The 15,353-nt window shown below is 40.0% G+C and overlaps 1 protein-coding gene across 1 annotated transcript in view; it reads right to left on the reverse strand.

Annotated features, from left to right (window-relative positions):
- nonC (serine/threonine-protein kinase Smg1) overlaps window positions 1-15,353 on the reverse strand; it is a 187,268-nt gene that overhangs the window by 10,222 nt on the left and 161,693 nt on the right. The window contains exons 9-11 of the mRNA XM_074090874.1: window positions 14,810-15,024; window positions 14,494-14,648; window positions 13,154-13,252 (exon numbers count right to left, since the gene is read on the reverse strand). Of these exons, the coding sequence (XP_073946975.1) occupies window positions 13,154-13,252; window positions 14,494-14,648; window positions 14,810-15,024 (469 nt within the window). The remainder of the gene's footprint in view (window positions 1-13,153; window positions 13,253-14,493; window positions 14,649-14,809; window positions 15,025-15,353) is intronic.

Below are 15,353 nucleotides of genomic sequence, written 5' to 3' on the forward strand. Positions count from 1 at the left end.
AGTAGAGCAAATTCATGTAATATTAGGGTCGGCACTAAGCACTACGTTTGTAATGTATACAGTTCGCATCAGATATTTCAGAGTGGGGAAGGTGATCAAAAATATCGATACATGAACTTTAATACCTTAAATATAGATAAGAAATAACTATCGGCCTTTGGCGTTACCAAATTGCGAAAACAAATTATCGTAAAAATTCAATACTTTCATCGAGCTGCGGTCGATGAACGAACTGTGTCAGCGTTATGAGGATCTAGATCTGTACCGATTAGCATCCGAAACCGTTATAGCATCCCAATTTCTTTGCTTGTGATCCCGGGGCTGTCGACTCTTTGATTTTTATTTGTTCAAAAAATTTCTGTTTTTTTTTTTCATTTTTTTTTTTTTTTTTTTTCATTTGTTTCCATTTCTTTGTGCTAATCTGTTCATATCGTATTATCTGTGGAAACCTTTAATCGGCGTTATTGTTACCACCATTGTTTTATAAATCCACCTGTATTTGTTAATTTAAGCTGTTGTTTTCCAAATAAAATAAACATAAATAATAAATAAATAATAATAGAGTGCTTGTGCCGATATTTTGCCACCGCCGCTCTGAAATATCTGATGCGACTGTACAAACTAATGTGATATTATTTTTAATTGTCAAGTTTTATTTCATAATAATGTCATAATATTCGATACGAAATTGAACCGGTTCATTGTTATGTTTTCAATAGACAGTTATATTTTTTTAATTCATTAACTTTTTTGTTACATGGACGAAAAAAGCTAAAAGCGAGATTTATATTAGATCATAAAAATTCGCAAACCCATGTCACAAATTGAACGTGTAATCAACTTCAATGAATCTGCTCCACTGTAAAAGGATCTCATTATAATACATCTACAGACAGCGTATCACTCATAAAATAACGAGGGTCCAATTGCATAACAGAATGCCAGTAATAGTACTACATATAATAGTGATCTTGTATGGAAAATCACTAATACTATACTATTTGCTTGTACAGTCAGCAACAAAGATATGAATACAACCAAAGTGCAAAAAATATGTATACACGACCTTAATGTTCAGGCAATAAGTCCTGTATACATATTTTGGGACTTTGGCTGTATTCATATTATTATCTCTGTTGTTGACTGTACTTTATTATGCAATTGGGCCCAAAACGAGAAGTTTATAATAAATTTTGCTGTCGATAGCTCTGCGTACTTATATGTCTTTGAAACACATGATGAAATAACATTATTTTGGATAAGGGTTCACATTGTACACTTAGGTCAATTAGATAGGTTATAAGTACACAAAGTATACTTTCGAGAAATTACCTTTGCTATTACAAATCTTTACAACTTTGTCCGTTCTACAAATTTTGATAACTGTTCTAAACAAAAAAAAAACTACAAATAATTTTGATTTGACACGAATGTCAAATGCATCACTGCCCACACATCCAAGTTATGATTATGATACGAAGAATGAACTTTACTGCTAACCATGCACACACTGATACACATGGAACTAAATATGTAATGCGGGTATAAATCATAATGAATAGAACTCATCTTCTGTAATATTACTTACAGAATTTTTCTTGTTTCGAAAAAGAATATTTCTTTAATGCGCGAGTAGGTATTATTTTCACTTTACGTGAACAAATGTCTCAATTATTTTCCCTACATAATATAGGTAGTAATAGTGCCATTTCACTTTAGTAGTTCGAAAGACTTTTCGTAGTTAATATGCAAAAAATTGCTACTCCTGAAAAAAGTTCAAAAATACAGAAAATGAGTTCATAGATCGCTTTCGAATGATATATAAAAAATTAAAACGACAACACAGAATTTATACTTACCTGGTCATAAATTCCATTTTCAATAAGAACTTAATAATGCATTCGATAATGAATTGATAGAATCATACTTTCGAGTGAAACATACTGTCGTCGAAAAATCGAATCGAACGAAGGTACAGAGGTAAAATGCTCTAAAACTATGCAGCTCACAGTAATTTAACCGTTAAAATTTTAGACAATGGAAACAAAGAAGTATGTTTAACATGCTGAGTTTAGTCGAAATTACAGAAAGCAAATGTACTCGTAGGTTGATATTTATCAATTCTTAATAATGTATCAGATATAGGAATATAATCTATTGCAGAATCATTAGTAACATGTAAAGTTGGAATTTTTCAATGATTCTCAAAGGCAGGTTCAATAGTTAACTTTGTCTTTGAAAAGAGTACGAAAACTTACATTATCATGACGGTTTTCATCGAAATTTTAATAACAGCTGTTTAAATTCAACGGACAACCAACCTACCCTCTGTAATGTAAAATCGGACGCTCGTCAAACATCTCGAGAGATGAAACATGCTTGACCTCAGCAGTCACCACGTTCGAAGGTTTACCGAATTCTGACTTTTACTGTCTCCAAAAGCGTGACGTTACAAGTCCGCGGTTACTTACTACAATATTATATAAGCCATCAACTAGAAACTAATCTATGTCTGTCTAACCTCGCCTGCCGCTCGCTGAAGATCGCACGATCAAAATTTATAGAGAGCGTTAACATCGAATGGAGTTCTACATCAATATTTTCTATTTTCAGAATGAAAAAATGGAAAAAGACAACGACGAATCGCAGCCACATTAATTTTCTACGCGATCGATCGCGTCGACCGAACCAGTCAAAAGAATTTCGTCAACATCTAAAATTGAATTGAATTCGTTCGCGCCACATCCGACACCTACAATCGCACGTGGACGCGAAAGTATAGAATAACACAGATCTAAAAGGCAGGCCGAGACACCATGCAATGAAAAAAAAAGAAACGAACCAAAATGAAGAGATTTGTAAGTTACGTCCTGTCATATGCCGAGATAGCCGATCGAGTCGCGGCGCTTGTGTCGTCGTCTCGCCGCTTGTGTCGCGGACGGTGTCGCGGTCGCGGGCCCGGGCGCGCGGGCGCGCGCGCCCCGGCGGCCAGGCGCGGGGGCCCCGGGGCGGGGGCGGGGGGCGGCCCCGCCCGCTCAAACCCACGCCATCCAGCCTTCATACATCAGGCACAAGTTCTCTGCGTTAGTCGCTTCCGATATCATGTATTCCACCTACAATCACAAATAGTAGGTATTAAGCTCTAGGGAGTTGGGGACGTACAGCCGGGCTTTTTAGCCGGCGTGAGTTCGGTACTGTCTGAGCCCCTCTTCCCAATGTATGAATGCAGTTTTTTCCTTGTTACTAAAATCGATGATATGGTTCCTAAAAGCAGATCTTCGTATGTTATAGTGTCAGACTTTCCCATACTGACCGATATTGAATGTTTACTCTGTATAAAGCACCTCATTAAAATGTAAGAAATATGCTATAGTAAAATAAAAAAAAATAGCAATAAGACTCGACGACGACTCAATCCTAAAATTGGAAGGTACTAATTATAATGACCAGGGATCGGAATCATTGTCGCAAGACATAAGACCATCGCAATCTCTGTAGTGCTGGATTCTTTATCGATTTCAACAGTTGTGAAACAGAAGATTTTCTTAATGCAAAATTGTTATTATTTGAAACGAACGGGATTAGAATGCAAATTATTAATTTTACTTCCCGCATACAAGGTCTATGTCTGTTGTGTGTTCTGTGTCCGTGTTACCTGTTCCTGCGCACGCGCGGCGCGGGAGGCGTCGGGGTCGCGCGCCTCCAGCTTGAGGCGCACGCGCTTCCACACGCCCGCGCCTGTGCGCGTTGCGCTCGCCGCCGCCTGACATACACAACAAATACACATTTTTAAAACGGCCGAGCCACTGGGTCGAAAAAAAAAGATGTCTTATAGTCTCGCCGAAGACCAGCGCTGGCTCCACTCGAGGCCGCATTTTATTTCGGGCACAAACAAATATTTGTACTTAATTTTTAGTATTTTGTATTCTCATTTTTTTTCTCTTTGCCCCTGTTCTGTGCCCCGGAAATAATTTCATTTTTATTATCATTTTTCTGTGTCGAATGAAATTGAAATAAAATGCGCATGTGAAAATAAGATTCAGTAAAAAAGCATTCGGGTAAAAATGCGAACGGAAATCTTGCCACTAGGAAATAAAGATAAGATTTCGGGAAAATGGTCGAACCCAATCGTTGTTTAGTCAGTCCATTTAAACAACAACAGTCAGGTGCACAGATACCTCCGTCAGCGAACATTGCGGAGTATATTAAGGTAGGTACAGACCGTGTCTGGTCCCGGCGCCCACGGCCGCTTGCCGCACGAGCCGCCGCCCGCCCGTCTCCGCCGCCCAGCGCGCCGAAACCTGCACACACACACACACATATGTAGAATTATCAATATTGGTCATTGACATGCAATAGTAGATTATTGTCGTGGCATGGAAGAAGCCAATTGCTGGCTGAGTATAAGTATTAAACGGACGAGCTTGCGAGTCGTTTAACAATACGAAGCCAGCAATTGCTATTCCAGCCGAGACTACATAAAAGCTTTTCTCAAAATGGTAAAGGAAAAAAACTAAATTAGAATAAATTTCTTCTCAAAATCACGCCTGTATTCCCAAATAGGTAGGCAGAGCACACGAAACGTTACCACTTCAGAGCCAATTTTAGAAATTTTAGATTTAAAGTTAGACAAAAAATGTACAATAGTGACAAGTTTGCTAGCCTGTCGCCTACGGTATACCTATAACCTTTGTCGTACGGTATACCTACCTTACGACATCCACGGAATAAATGGAGAGGTGTAATTCTAACCCGACATCGCATGGGTTTCAAAATATATTATGTTATGACATTTAATTTTTATTGCAATACAATTTTAAGCTTTTTGTCATTTAAAAAAGCTTGACGGATGACGGGATCTGACGCGAGAAGTTTGTTTCGAGTGAGTCTGACTGTACAGTAGTGTGCCGCGTGTACAGTGTACTCACTCTCTATGAGCCTGGTGTAAGTGTCGGGCAGCTGTTCCGTTAGCTGGCGCGCGGCCGCATGGCGGCGGCGGCCCGGCCGCGCTGCAGACGGCCGCTATCAGCTCCGTCACGCGTCTCTCAAGGGCCAGCAGCGCGCTCGCCGGGTTGTTGCCCTGGGACCGAACACTTCCTTAGCTAACTCCACACTCGCACCCTCATGGATGTGGATCAACGAAACTAAACAAAGTTTCAATTATGTGTATAGACCAGGATAATTCATACATAATATAGATACCTAAACATATACCGTAAACTGCTTCAACTTTGCCTTCTGCCCCAACATTGCCTAATTCGATTTAGAGTCGATAACTTAACACTCTTATAGGCTTTAAACTTTTATCTACACGGGAATTATTATTACGGGGATAAAAGTTTAAAAACCTAGAATTTAGATTATCGACTCTAAATTGAATCAGCAATGTTGGGGCCAGAGGCAAAGTTGAAGCAGTTCACGTACTTAAACATTCGTATTTTGCATACAAATATCCGCCTCGACTGGTCGAGTTCAAGTCGTCAAATAATCGTCGTTTTTTCCCGCAATTAAGGATTCGCAAAGTAACGTTTGAATTGTCAGTGAGTGCCAAAGTTATAGTAGTGGCTTTGCTGTATCTACTGCTATATAAACTGTATGTGTTCTTTGTTCTTCAGAATCTATATTAATAATTTCGTCAAGGTACGGTAGACTCGAACGAAATGCACATCAAATTGAAGAGCGTAAAAAATTAGTCAATCCGAGTCGACAACTTGTAGGCGGAAAATTCGGATTATCGAGTATTTCAATATAAACTTGAATAAATTACTAGTATAATGGCGTTGCGAAGTAAACATGTCAAAGTCATCACATCAAAGTGGCGTAGTTCACGTTATACGTGTCACAGGTGTCACAGGTTGCATTTGCGTTCTCCATTGTGACCTTTTAAGGGTCCCGCACACGGTACGATTCGTCGATTTTCATCAGATCATCGTACAGACAATCGTTCCGTATATGGGCCCTTAGGTCTAATTTCTTTGATTATGAGACAGAGATATCATATTATTTGGGCAAGTAAGATTTAGGAGAAATATCTGCTAGAGAAATACCGATACGTACGTTAGCTGTGAAAGTACGTGTTATGATAATATTAAGGCTGGGAATATACGTCAGATTTTCGATAAGTTGGTACGACAGTTTTACACTGGCAAAAAATGTTTTTCAACATGTATTATGAGTCTAAATTTACCGAGCGAAGCCGGGTTTTCATCTAGTAAATAATTAAATTAGTTTTGAACCTTGATCACACCGTACAGTAGCCGGCCATAAAGATTTCACATCGGTTTTTGGAACGAGACTCGGTTAATTTCGGCTTCGTAGAGCGTTGTCGCACAGTACTTATGTGACGTTTGTCAGTCGTTGTACAGTACAGGTGCAGGCGTTTAGATGAAAATATATAATAAAGAGTGTTGAAACCCTCAAAACTTTAAAATTGTACGATGCATCTTTAGGAAAAAGAGGAACTATCCTTTTCTATAGTTGCAACAGCTCTCTATAGATATCCGAAGTTTACGTGTCATTAATTAGACGTAAACTAATTAAGTCCATAAAGGTGCTGTATTTATTCGATATAAAACGTCACTGAACAAATACGATGGTTGATGGACGGTGGCCAGTGTTCGGAAATCGTCGTGAACAGCCAATTGTCTTTTCCGAAGACCGATGTGCAATCTTTGACGGCGGGTACTGTACTCACATCATTAACCCCTGCAAGCCTGCAGCGGGGCTTAACGTCTTGCAGGAGCTGCGCGCGCGCGGCGGCGGGCGCGGCGAGTGCGGCGGCGCGCGTGGCCAGCAGCTCCGCCGACGCCTTGTGCGTCGCGTGAGCGCGGCCGCGTCGCGCGTCAGAGACGATATTATGTCCAATAGCAGGGCGTTCACGTTTTCCACCTGGAAACGAATATGCAATCACTAGTGCGCACTGTTTTGTGAAGCGGCAGATCGTGACACTAGGTTTACTCATAGAACACATAGATGGCGCCACTTCCTGCTTCAAATGAACCCTCGTATGCGGAACTAAAAAAGTACTAAATTCTTGTCTAATCTGTTTTAATAAGGACAAATTCTGCTGATTAAAAAAATACAAAAGATAGCTTTAAATTTGATACGGATCCATGAACGCTTTGTCCATAATATGTATGAGTCTAGCGACCTGGTAACTTATGCACCTTTTTTTTTTTTTTTTTTTAATCTCATTTATTTTATAAGCCATACATCTTATGATTAAGTCGGCTTAAAAATATTAACAATGTTACTTAAACTTTAGGTGTTACTTTAAACATTGGGATTAGTACTTATGGGGTATTTTTATAGTATTCAAATCTTAGGTTCAATGAGTGTGTAATGAAATTTAAAAATGTACCACTGTGTTCGGTGGTGAACCCTGAGCTTAAGATTAGATGGAAGAAGAAGAGGAGATCCCCCGCAGAGCACCCAGTTTCTTTTAAAAGATCCAACCTAGGTTGTTCGTTGATTTTACACTCTAGAACTAAGTGGAGGAGGTCCTCTTCTCTCTCACATTGTGTACAGTTTGGATCGTCTCTTTTTTTCATGATGTAGTTGAATTTATTGAGTGGGATGTGATAAGTTCGGGTTCGGAAGCAAATAACTAACTCTTTTCTGTTGAGATTTCGTGAGGCAAACCAAGGTACGCGTGGTGGTTCGTCTACAATGGTCCTGTACCAGATGCCTTTGTTTTGAGAGCACTCATTGAAATAGGATTTAAATTTGATGTAATTGTCGGTTTTCACTTTTGGGAGATGATCGGTATAGTGCGGTACCGTGTCGAGAGGTATGCCATTCTGTAGGGCCTCGGATGCGAGTGAGTCTGCTACCTCGTTACCCTTGACGCCCACGTGTGAAGGGATCCATTGTAGACGAACTTCAACCCCGTTACGTATCAATCTCTGGATACATTTAATAATGAGGTAAGCTTCGTATCTACCGACACTAGCGCCCTTAGCACTTCCCAACAAATGTTGTAGACTGCTCTTCGAGTCTGTAAAGATTACAATTTTATGGTATGGTGTCGATTCTAAGTAATGTACTGCTTCATTAATTGCGGTCAGTTCGACTCCCATTATGGGTATACATGAATTTTCAATAAGAAATTTGGCCCCAAAATCCGCAGCTTCATCGAAAAAAGCGCAACTGGAACCGTGCTTTGTTTTAGACCCGTCAGTGTATATTTGGATGTGGTCTAAGAACTGCACTTTTATCATATTTTCGCAACGCTGTTTTAGATCGTGAGTGGGTAGTTGAGCTTTCGGTTCATTAATAGTGTCCACTTTATGCATTATGATTTTATCCCAAGGGAGTGTTTTAATGTCACGGGAAAGCAAAAATTGGGGCAAAATCTCAAACTGTGACATACGAAGATTGGAATACTTTCTGAAACTCTCAAGCAAAAGTGGAAATTGGTTTTTGCGCCAATATCTTGCGCCTGAATTTAATGTGTTGTCTAATGATTCTAATTGTTTTCTCAAATAATCAGATGTTCTAGAAGAAAGTTTCAGGAAGTATTTGTCGCTTAAATAGGTTCTTCTAAGATTTAAGGGTAGAATACAAAGCTCGCTTTCCATTGCAAAAATTGGGGTGTCGCGAATAAAACTTCCACAAAGACGAAGGCATTGGTTTTGAATTACGTCCAACCTCTGGAGGAGCCTAGGGTTGGCGTTGCCGAAAATGATACATCCGTAATCAAGTCGAGATCGCACCAATGCTATATAAAGTCTTCTTAATTGAATTGGATGGACGCCCCACTTTGAACCACTTATAGAGCTAAGGATATTAACATATGAAATACATTTTTGGGCAGCTTCTAAAACATGTCGGGTCCAGTTCAGGCGGCTGTCCACCCAAACACCCAAAAACTTTATACAATTAATAACCTCGATTTCAGTGTTGTTTATTCGTATACTAATGAAAGGCACTTTGTATTTTCTAGTGAAAATGCAGAGTTTAGTCTTTGGGAGAGAGATTTCTAATCCGATTTCCTCTAACAATGATATAAAGATGTTAAGACTTGATTGAACGGTGCTAACACAAAAATCAATGCTTTGATTAATACAGTACAAAGCAAAGTCGTCAGCATATTGTGAGACCTTAACTGTCTTAACAAGTGTGTTGCATAACTTAATTGTAACTATATTAAACAAAATAGGTGACATTGGGTCACCTTGAGCTAAACCCTGTCTACATATTCTTGTTATTTCCCTACCATCCCGCAGCCTATATACCAAAACTCTTTCTTTTAAAAATTCTCTAATATATCTACATAGGAGCGGATCCACATCAAATTGAACTAAAGTTGTTATAAGAGGTTCAATTGCCACATTGTTATAAGCGTTGCTTATGTCTCCGTAAGCGCATAAAACATATTCTTTGTTTATAAACGCAGTTTCTGTGTCTACAATAAACCTACTAAGATTGTCCTGACATGAAAGTCCACGACGGAACCCCAAAGTACTATCATTAAATAATTTGTTGCTTTCGAAATGATATTCAAGGCGACGAGTTATCATTAAATTAAAAATCTTACAAAGGCAGTTAATAAGTGAGATAGGACGATACTTAGGAGTGTTAGTATTTCTTTTTGGTATGGCAATAAGTTTGATTCTACGCCATTGCTCTGGTATCTCACCTTTTTTATAAATTGTGTTGTATATGTGCAGGAGGTATTTTTTTGCATTATCCGGTAAATGGTTAATCATAGAATAAGTAATATTATCTAAGCCAGCCGAAGTATCTACTCTTTTAAGAATTAGCTCAAGTTCTGAAAGTGTAAAAAATTGAGAGTTGGAATCATTAGTATTGGAATCTAGGGGCTGTAAGGAAACACTATCAGGAGTGAGTTCTGTTACAAAGGAGACTGCGGTACTTTCTTGTAAATAGTCTTTGGGACCGCGGTAACCTTTAAGCCATCTGAGTTTCCTCCAGACCTCACTGCTAGGTGTATTGCAGTCTATGCTGTCACAAAACTGTTGCCAGGAATTCCTTTTCGTAAGTTTTATTAATTTTCGAGCAATAACTACTTTTTCTCTGTAAGTTAAGTAATTTTCAATCGTGCGTGATTTCCTAAAGTGTTTAAGAGCTAATCTTCGTTCCGCCACTGCCTTCGATAGATCAGGGTTCCACCAAGGTTTTGGCTTGAATTTGTTAGGGTTAATACTGTTTTTAATATAAGGGATGTTTTTGTTAGCACTTTCCTCAATTATCTCTATGAGTTTATCGTAGTTACTTTGTACATTGTCTCCGAAATCTAATCCCTCACATGCAGATTTTATATGTTGTGTATATTCTATCCAGTTGGCCTTTTTGATGTTTCTTTTCAATTCAGGGCTAATTTGAGTACTGTCTAACGTTTTAATAGAGATAATAAGGTGATCACTGCCAAAAGATTCGTTAGTGACGTTCCAATCAAAGTCGAGTGAAAGATCAGCGCTACAAAAAGAAATGTCAGGTGATGTGCACACTACACTATCATTTAGCTTAGCGCAACGGGTAAAGTCTCCATTGTTAAGAAAAACGTAGTTATGTTTTAAGCTAATGTCTGATAAAAGTCTACCCCGTGTGTCAGTTGTGTATGACCACGCCGTGTGATGAGCATTAAAATCGCCGACTATTAGAGTTTTCTCAGAAAAGTGGCTGAAAAGCTCTTGGTAGTCCCTGACGCTTACTGCGACATTTGAGGGAGAATAGGCACCTATGATATGCTGAAGCTTATTGCTATTAAGGACTTCAAGGCACAACAAATCAATATTATCATTATTTCTTGGAAGAATTTTGAGAGTACAATTTATAGATTGGTGGACCAGGATAGCTAAACCTCCATATCCATCTGCTCGATCCTTTCTAAAAACAGAGTAACCTGTTAAATTAATTTGGTTATCGCATTTCAGCCAAGTTTCGGAAAGAAAGCATATGTGTATTTTTTCATTATGTAGATATGAATCCAAGTCACTTAATTTTGGTATTAGGCTTTGACAGTTCCATTGAATAATATTAAGCTTGAAACTTTTAACCAAATCCATTAAATTTAAATATATAGATAAATAAAAAAGGAGTATATAGGTAAATATAAATATATATACCTATATGTACCTACCCAAAAGAAACTTACTTATTTGTTTGAAGGTTTTCCTTACGAGACAAGAGCTTTAGTTTACTTACAATACGTGAGAGTCTGTTCTTAACGCTACGACATGAGATGTTAGGTATCAAGTCAGTAAACAGTTCAATCAGGGCATCAATTTCTTCTGTGTAACTGTAAGTGATTTCCGATATGTCCTTAACTCCATATGTGCGTCTGAGATATTCCTTAACTTGTTTTCCAGATAGTGGGTACGCTTTACAGGAATCGGTTATAAAGTTATCCAGGTGGACCCAATTAATTGAATCTAGATCACTATGCGGCGTTTTCTTAAGTTTCTTTCCATTCTTGGATTTGTAAACCTCGTCTGAGCTGGACTGGGAAAAGTTATCAAAGTCGTCATCACTGTTTTCGTTGTTAGGCATGTAAGGCATACGATCTTCTTTTGTTGTTTCGGACTCCACGAAATCAGTAGTAGTCGAAGATTCAGTGGGTGGATGCGGCCGCTTGAATGTTTGTGTCTCCATAGGCTCCATTGTTTTTTGGTTCAAATCATTCGTGTCGTTGGTGTTTTCTGGGCATTTAGATGCTACGTGACCGTCTTTTTTACATATGAAACAAGTCATTGTATCCGATGAAAAATAAATCCAGTAATTCGTTTCTTCAAAATCAATAGATATTTTTTCTGGGAGTCGGGTGAAATCCTCAGGAGTTACGTAAACTTGTCTTCGGAAACTTAGAATGTGATTGAAGCCCGTTTCATTGAGACCAGCACGCAAGAAAGAGATGGGTGACAACGGCGTGATATGCATTTCTCTCAGTTTGTTTTCTATTTCGGTGTGCGGTATAATGGGACACACGTTAGATATAATGATACGTTTGTTTCTGCTGATCAGCGGTCGGATGGGTAGTTTTTGATTTTGAATTGTGACATACTTTTTATTTTCAATTATCTCATCAGCTATAAACTTCGAAGAAACGTAGATACAAATTCTATTGTTTGATATTCTTGACAAAAAGCGGATATGGGATGGGTCGATTATTTTTCCTAAAGCTTGAGCATAATCTTTGATTTGTACGTTTTCTAAGGCGTCGATGATGATTGCTTGGTCCTTTTTAGGGAACGTGGTGATTTGTGCAACAGTAGCATAACTGGGGCTATTGTCTAACGTTTGGGAGTTCATTTTGTTCCTGTAGTCAGAAACGATCGTAAAGTTGCGATATAGTCACTTACTAGAGAATCAAGAAGTCCGATTCCATCATTAGGCACTTTACACAATGAGGGTAGAAATTAAACTCGTGAAAATATAGTTCACTAGCGCGCGCAAGTAACGACCGATCTCGGTGACAGCTCAACGCGGTATGAACTTTATGCACCTTTTTCTGACAACTTAATTGTGTTGCTAAACTTCAAACTCAGATAAGTCCAACAACAAAGAATTTTAAGATTTTGGTATCAAAAGAAAAGGTAAATAAGATAGATACTCCCCTAAGAAGGTAGAGTGGAAATATCTGAGTCTGAAGTTTAGCAACACAATACGGTATTTGACTATTTTGTATATGTTTTATAAATTAAAACTACACAATGCCTGTTATCGAATAGAAAATCAATTTTTAAGCTACCTTTACAAATAACAAAGTTATAAAGGTTTGAAATTCAAGATTAGACAGAGAAAGGCAAACTGGCATGTGACGTCACACGCCAGTACCGCCATACTTGCTGCATAGAAAAAAGCGTTTGAGAAAGAGACAGGTATATAGATTTTTCAAAAAATCACTATAAATCCAAATTCAACCGATTTAAATTTTCTCTTCGTTAAACACTATCTGTTTATCTATATTTTCATAATAATATTAAGATATGGCAAAATCAAGAGTTGTCAAATACCGTATTATTATAAAAATCAAAAAATATCGCGAAAAAAGTTAAAAAATGTATTGTAAACTTAAAAAAATAATGAAAAAAATGAAACATTTTTTGGACGATGTAATAACGAGGTGTGTATGAAGCTTTTTTTTAATTTTGTTAATTTAAGGGTTAATTGTTAACGTATGGTTACTGACCCAGTGCTGGTCGATATTCCCCTCGGGATGCAGCATCTCCATGAGCGCGTGCTGGGCGTCCGTCACGCGCAGGGAGTACTTCTGGGACAGCGTGCACGCCTGCAACATACCTAGCTTTAATACACAATACTTCTATTTGAGGTCATAGTTAGTACAAGTTGACGTTGTTTGTACCATGTTCGCACACAAGTACCTTTTAATGTTCTCGTTGCTGAGTTAACACGTACACGGACAGTAGGTCACACCTGTTTGACACTAAAAATTTGTATGGAATATTTGGAATGGTATAAGCCGTAAAAGTAAAAAGCCGCGGTGGCCGAGTGGTTTATTTATGGCCTCTCAAGCAGATGATCGTGGGTTCAAACCCCGGCTCGCAGCTCTGAGCTTTTCGAAATTCATATGCGGAACTACATTTGAAATTTACCACGAGCTTTACGGTGAAGGAAAAGTGTGTGTGAAGTTCCCAATACGCACTGGGCCCGCGTGGGAACTACTGCCCAAGCCCTCTCAGTCTGAGAGGAGGCCTGTGCCCTGCAGTGGTACGTATGTAAGCTGGGATGATGATGATGATGATTTTGAATTGTAACAGCAGATTAGCCATAACAGTGCTATCAAGTACCATTTGTAAGGATAGTGAATGCTATGCCTGCCGGGCGACTGAACAAACTTATATTTTTATACAACTATGACTGCTAGAGCATCTGTGTGCGTTAAAGAGGGGGATAGGATAGGCGAAGACACATGACTGTTTGTTAGTGTGCGAAAACCATGTACTTAATGTGACAGTAAACGTTCCCAGATTGCACAGAATGTGACAGTGAACACAGGGCTACATGTGTTCACTACGGCAAAGCTTATTTATTAGCATTTCCGTCGAAAAAAATGATCCTAATAAAAAAATACAAACTGAAATATAGATGCACAGAATAACCAGAAAAATAAGACCAGCGCTGGGAATCGAACCCAGGTCCTCGGCATTCCGTGCCGTGTGCTATACCGCTACCGCTACCTCGCTGGCGGTGGTGTAGCGGTATAGCACACGGCACGGAATGCCGAGGACCTGGGTTCGATTCCCAGCGCTGGTCTTATTTTTCTGGTTTTTCTGTGCATCTATATTTCAGTTTGTATTTTCGATATAGGTTTTACGGGATGACCGTAAAAGTAACAAAAAATTTAGAATTGAAATAAAAAATACAAAAAGATTCCAAAAAACCAATCTTGATCCTAATAAAAGACTGCTATAGAATTTGCGTCACAAACCGTATCCGAAATTTGAATGGTATAAGTAGCATGTTTGTCCGCGAACATGATAAAAAAGCGGGGGGGGGGGGGGCACTGACCTTCTCCCAGTGCGCGAGCGCCTGCCTGGCGGTGCGCGCGCTGCGTGCGGGGCGCGCGCGGGCGGCGGCGGCGGCGGCGCGCGCGTGTGAGGCGAGCGCGGCGCCGGCGCGGGCGAGCGCGGCGCGGCCCAGGTGTGTGGCGGGGGGGGGGGGCACTGACCTTCTCCCAGTGCGCGAGCGCCTGCCTGGCGGTGCGCGCGCTGCGTGCGGGCGCGCGCGCGGCGGCGGCGGCGGCGGCGCGCGCGTGTGAGGCGAGCGCGGCGCCGGCGCGGGCGAGCGCGGCGCGGCCCAGGTGTGTGGCGGGGGGGGGGGGCACTGACCTTCTCCCAGTGCGCGAGCGCCTGCCTGGCGGTGCGCGCGCTGCGTGCGGGGCGCGCGCGGGCGGCGGCGGCGGCGGCGCGCGCGTGTGAGGCGAGCGCGGCGCCGGCGCGGGCGAGCGCGTCCGCGCGGCCCCAGCGCGCGCCCCAGGCCGCCTCCAGCGTGCTCAGCGTCGACTGCAGCGCCGGGTTCGCGCCCGCGCCCCACTTCAAACTGAAACAACATAGTTTAACACATCCTATTACAACACTACCAAATTACATAAAATGAATTTTTATGCACTAGTGCATAAAATAAAATCTTCGTCTAAGACCAAGGAAATTAGGTGTCAACAGCCACAAACAAAAAGTTTCTTTATATTTTTTAATATTTTTTTTATTGACATAAAACTAAAACTCAATCAAATCAATCAAAATAAATCAGTAAAACTAAAAAAATATAATTATATACCAATTCATGAAACATAAAATTTACGTAGTGAGTGAACAATTGTTTTCACTGTTGCTATTTTATTTCCTCGCCATCGAAGTGAAAAGCAGTAT

The sequence above is a fragment of the Choristoneura fumiferana genome, chromosome 8 (assembly GCF_025370935.1).
Source record: "Choristoneura fumiferana chromosome 8, NRCan_CFum_1, whole genome shotgun sequence".
NCBI lineage: Eukaryota > Metazoa > Arthropoda > Insecta > Lepidoptera > Tortricidae > Choristoneura > Choristoneura fumiferana.